The sequence below is a fragment of the Clupea harengus genome, chromosome 20 (assembly GCF_900700415.2).
Source record: "Clupea harengus chromosome 20, Ch_v2.0.2, whole genome shotgun sequence".
In the NCBI taxonomy this organism is placed as follows: Eukaryota; Metazoa; Chordata; class Actinopteri; order Clupeiformes; family Clupeidae; genus Clupea; species Clupea harengus.
In genome coordinates, this window is record NC_045171.1 from 10,509,946 (window position 1) to 10,515,616 (window position 5,671).

The 5,671-nt window shown below is 43.7% G+C and overlaps 1 protein-coding gene across 2 annotated transcripts; it reads left to right on the forward strand.

Moving 5' to 3' along the window:
• Positions 1 to 306: 306 nt before the first annotated feature.
• sqstm1 (sequestosome 1) lies at positions 307 to 5,595 on the forward strand. Of its 2 annotated transcripts, none has more exons than XM_012831612.3 (8): positions 307 to 758; positions 1,581 to 1,676; positions 1,877 to 2,244; positions 2,634 to 2,808; positions 3,094 to 3,174; positions 3,575 to 3,768; positions 4,215 to 4,422; positions 4,851 to 5,595. In XM_012831612.3, exons 1-8 carry the CDS (start codon positions 590 to 592, stop codon positions 5,003 to 5,005), a joined length of 1,446 nt encoding a protein of 481 aa, XP_012687066.1. In that variant the 5' UTR covers positions 307 to 589; the 3' UTR covers positions 5,006 to 5,595. The 2 variants fall into 2 exon arrangements, with proteins under 2 accessions (XP_012687066.1, XP_012687059.1); XM_012831605.3 differs by having other exon boundaries at positions 309 to 758; positions 3,091 to 3,174.
• Positions 5,596 to 5,671: the final 76 nt, after the last annotated feature.

The window sequence follows — 5,671 nt, forward strand, 5'->3', positions numbered from 1 at the left end:
GGCCTATCTATATCAGGTTGACCTCCTCCCAGGTTGTGCCATCCTTACTTTAGACATATTTCACTTAGGATATACAGCGTTGCATACTGCAGAGCGCTAGCGCGCATGCACTAACTAAACCAGTGTAGTTGGGCTCAGTTAGAAATATGGTTACAATGCAGGCCTGCATGCCAACAAAATCAGCGTGGAACTTGAATAATAGGTGAGCTCGGGAAATCCCCAGCGTGGAAAGTGCCGTGTCACTGCTCTCTCATCCAGTCTCCTTCATGACGCCCCACCCCAATGTTTACAGTTGCCTGGTACTACTTGGTATCGTATCTATCCAGACTACAGTACAATAGCATTGGGCTAGGCGTGTCCACTCATCCAACGGACTTCCCCTTCTGTCAAAAGACGCTTATTGCTTTGACTCTGTAAAGTAGGAGTGGCGTTCTACCTATAAATGCTGTAGCTGACGCTTGAGGTCTCCAGCCCGGATATCGAATCCAAGCTAAGAGATCTGCGAAGCGGCTATCGAAGGTAGAAACCCTATTCCAGACTGCGCCAAACCAGATTTCGGCAAGCATCTGAAAGTCACCAAGACGCGACCATGTCGATGACCGTGAAAGCCTACTTGTTGGGCAAAGAGGACTGTCATAAAGAGATTCGACGCTTTGCCATTGACCAGGACGTGTCTACGAGTTTTGAGTATTTGAAAGGAAAGGTTGTCGATGTTTTCGGCAATCTGCGCAATGTCCCCTTCCAAATGTTCTACAAAGGTAAACAACGCAATCATTGCTCTCTTACGCAGGCCTATTGACAGCTAATATTTTATGTTGTATGTTATTGCATGCATTTGTGAATTGTATGGCTGGTGTTTACAACATTATTTATAAAATAAACTTGAAAGCATAATGGTTGGTGTTGTCCACTGCTGGACATGAGCTTGTCATACCATAGCATTCGACCTAAGCAATAGAAGAATTAGCTAGACTGTCACGGGATATGATGACGCAGTGAAATAAAATGTTACCGGTTACTCTTAGATGTGGGTAATTGCTTTCAGTGGTAATGTTTTCCAACAATACAAAGACTGTGTAGACGTAAGTTTGTCAAAAAAGTATAAAGTTTTCTTTGTCGTGAGAAGTTCTTGTTTACATATTGAGCCAGAGATCTTTGCCCGAGAAGGCTTGGAGTTGCGGAAGTGTAATCTAATGTTGATTACTGGTGCCTTCGTCATAACATGGGCCTACTTCGGCTTATGCAATGGGTGTTTGAATAAATGCACAACAAAACAGATCTAGACGCTTAATCGTCCGTCCTTTAAAAAGAAATAAAAATAGTATTCTTTATGCTCGTTAACTTATTATTGCGCGCATGCGCATACATGCCATTTGGATTTTGGTCTAATTTGGTTCTCTCCCTTGGAAGCGTTACTGGGAAAAAAAGCTGATAACACCGTCGAGTTAAAATACACAGGACATTAGAATGACAATCAAATGTAACATATATATATATATAAAATGTAAATATAAAGAGGAATGACAATCAAAACAATAGCTGTGTATGCAGTACATGCTAATCTTTCATTCTGTCAACAGATGAGGACGGTGACACGATTGCTTTTTCTTCTGATGATGAACTCATCATGGGGCTTACAGGAGTGAAGAACGGGACTTTCCGTCTCTTCATCAAGGGTGAGTGTACTAGTTTAAAGTTCAGAGGCATTATGATGTCATTTAATCTACCTTGGCTTCCTTTTATAACATACTGTCACCATTTATATTTACGTCTATTTACATTTCTACTACTTACTGTAGGTGTCTTATTAACTCATAATGCAAAACTGTAACAGTCCATGAGTGTTGACCTTTTCTCCTCTGTTTGCCTCCCTTAGAGAGGAGAGAGCACAAGAAAGACAGGGAGTTTCCTCATCATGTCTTCCCAGGATTCCCTTTCCCCCCTCCTCCCGGAGCCCCCCACATGCCCCCTGGACCCCCTCATGAGGGTCCCCCCGGACCCCCCCATGCTGGTCCTCCTGGACCCCCCCACATGCCTCCCGGACCACCTCACGGTGGCCCTCATCACCCTCACATGTTGCACCCTGGGGTGACCTGTGACGGATGTGATGGTCCAGTGGTCGGGACCCGCTTTAAGTGCACGGTCTGCCCTGACTATGATCTGTGCCCCTCCTGCCAGGCCAAGGGCCTCCACAAGGAGCACCCCCTGCTTCCCATCTGGCACCCACTGAACAACATGTTTGAGGTGAGCTCATTCCCCTAAGCCCCTTTGTGTCCTCATTAACGAATGAGGGGATTCAACCGGATCCTTTAAGTACAATAGCTGTTCGTTTGTAGCTGCGTGGTCAAGATTAATGTATTTCCATTAGCTAATCTCCGTTAGCCTAGAAAAAAAAAGAAAAGAAAAATGCCATGATATGAATCTGATGATACGATTCTTATAATGACTGAAATCAGGCCATAATTTGATTACAATTATATAAATGTTTTAAGACCATGATGTTAATCAGATTCATATTAGGAAGTGCTTCTACTGCCTGCAGAGGTAGACTCCTTCATAAATGCCATTTTGGAGGGCTGACACAAACCGTTCCCAACTTTGATCCAAGCCTCTCTCTTTTTCACAATCCACAGTGGTTCCCTCGTGGGAAGTGGATGAGAAAGATGAGGCACTGTATGTGGGCTGGAGCTCAGGCTCAGGCTCAGGCTCAATCCCAGAATCAGGACCAGAACCAGCAGGGTCCATGTGGATCCAGGCCTGCCTCTCAGCAAGCCCCTGAGGCTGCAGCTGAGGACCCCACTCAGGCAGGTGAGTGTCAACAACAACCAAACTAACACTATAACAACAAAACCATCAGTGAGAGTCAACAACAACAACAACCAAACTAACGCTGTCATAACACAACCATCAGTGAGTGTCATTACAAACATAACATTTGAATATCTGATGAGGACAATGTGACCACAAAACATATTAGCCTCCTATATTTATTGTGCTAGAATCGAAATAATAAATATATATAAGAATATCAATTGCATAGAATATTAAAAGCCAGTGCCAACTCTTATTTGTACCTTCCTCTCTCACCAGAAGGTACCTCAAATGCCACCCAGGCCAATGTGGAATACCTGAAGAGCATCGGAGAAGGAGTAGCTGCCATGCTTAGTCCCCTGGGTAAGTGCATGGTGCTAGTTTACTCTCATTCTTGTCATGCTATTCTACATGCTAGTAGCACATGCTAGTAGCACATGCTAGTAAAACATGCTAGTAAAACATGCTAGTAACACATGCTAGTAGCACATGCTAGTAGCACATGCTAAGTGCCTGGTGCCAGTTTACTCTCATTCTTGTCATGCTATTCTACATGCTACTCTGCTAGTAACACCTGATATGTGAAGTATTAAACATTTCAACAAGCAACAAAAGTGAAAAAATGTGTAAAAAAAGGATAGGATATGTACGATGCAATATCACGAAGACTATGAACCATTAGTGTCTGTAACAGACATCTGCTACAACTCATCAGTATTAGGATCTAGCTATATGAGATCTAACTATGGCTGGTACTTGGCAGGCATAGATGTTGACATTGACGTGGAGCACGAGGGGAGTAGGTCCAAAGTGAACCCCACACCGCCTCCGTCCGGGGGTCCTTCCAGCAACCAGAGCGACGGCAGCTCGGGGGCAAGTGGGAAGCCAGTGGGAAGGGGAACGGGAGGAGGGCCGGGCAGCCACAGCAGTGTCAGCAGCACCAGTGAGGGGGCAAAGGTATGTGTGCTTTATATTCCTCTGACTTGTCTCCTACTGAGTGTCCACTCCTGTTAAATACCAACCCTGTCCCCCTGCACACTCTCTGGACACAATAGCCTCACATGAGAGTAATTAAGTCAGACACCCAATTAATTGAAGAGCTGAAATGTTAAGATTAGAATGTGTAGATGAGTCACATTCCATTCATTTGTAGGTTACTGAATGTGCGATACAAAGACATGAAAGAGTTCCGTGGCTATAATTAGGATGACTGCTCATTTTGTAATTTGAGTAGAAACACTTTATTGGATTCATAGAATTTAAATTGCCATCCCCCTTTTCAACTACTTGACTTGGATCCAATTACTCGCAAGGCTTCTCATTTATAAAAAAAAAAGCCTTTGAATTCTTCTAAAAAAAGGCCCAGTTTGAATGCCAGGCTCCTGACCTTCTTCTCCCTGCAGGCTCAGAAGGAGCAGGGCAGCGATGAGGAGTGGACCCACCTGAGCTCCAAAGAGGTGGACCCATCTACCGGGGAACTCCAGTCCCTGCGCCTGGGCGAGGAGACAGAGGAAGGGCCAGAGGAACCTCGGCCGCTCAGCACCAGCTCCTCTTCGTCCCAGGGGCCGACAGGCCTGCGTGAAGCTGCCCTCTACCCACACCTACCACAAGGTATGTCAGATTAAGCACACTTGTATCTGTAAATGCACAAGCAAAACAGGAATTATTGTGTTTATGTCGGTGTGTAGTGAGGGGTGATTATTACTAAGTCTGAGGTCACAAAGTATAAGGTTGGAAGTCATCTTTTGTAGGAAATTCTTTCTAACAGTGTCTTACATTCTGTACAAAGCAAAGTGCTTTGGGCTCCATATGAGTAGTGTTTCTACAGCATACAATTATTATTGTGTAATTGTATGTGTCTTGTGTATTATTGTGTTGGGTTAGTCTATTACCAAGAATGTAAGAAGCAATAACTACTAGTTATAACTAACATTTTGTGCTCTACAACGATTTGCCTCTCTCACATACCAAACAAATTCCAAAACCAATTGCATTTTGTAACATACGATAAAATGAGACGCCTCCTCTCCTCTGCGCAGACGCCGACCCGCGGCTGGTGGAGTCCCTGTCCCAGATGCTCTCAATGGGCTTCACAGACGACGGCGGCTGGCTGACCAGGCTCCTCACCACCAAGAACTTCGACATCGGAGTGGCCCTGGACACCATCCATTACTCCAAGGGTCCCCCGAAGTAGAAGCAGAAACACAGCGGGGCACAGCAGAGACGACCATGGTCACGTCTACAGCTCCAGTTAACCCAGACCTTGAGCATTACTCAACTACTCTACCCACTCTGCCTTCCCTTGTAGATGTAGCCATTTCCTGTCATATTACTGGCAGTATGAGCAACTCAGGCAAATCAAGCAATCATTAACTTTGATACAAATTAAACAGCTTTTGCTTTCATAAGATTTTGAATGAAGATATATTCTTCTATCTGAGACGGTTGTCATTGACTATGAGTACTACATGTTACTAACATTACTGGTGTGCAGGTTATTCATATAATGGAATTTATACAGTTTTACTCACTGCCGATACAACAGATATATTTTACCAATCAGATGTAAGCAAATTAGTGGTTAATGCACTTATTCGTACAAAATGTATGACATTTGTTATTGGTTTGTTCTGACCCTGTGTTTATATTGTCAGTCAAAATGAATGGATTCATGTCTATGTTTTCTTAAATCGAATGAAAACTAGGTTATCATTGGTGTCCTCTGTTACCATGACGTTTTTGCCCTGTCTGACCAAAATAAAATTCTTCTGCAAAATCAAAAAATCCTTTTGCTGTCATTTTCCTTCTAATATAAGTAGTAGTACTGTCTTTCATTTATAAAGGAAACTGCACATTATAG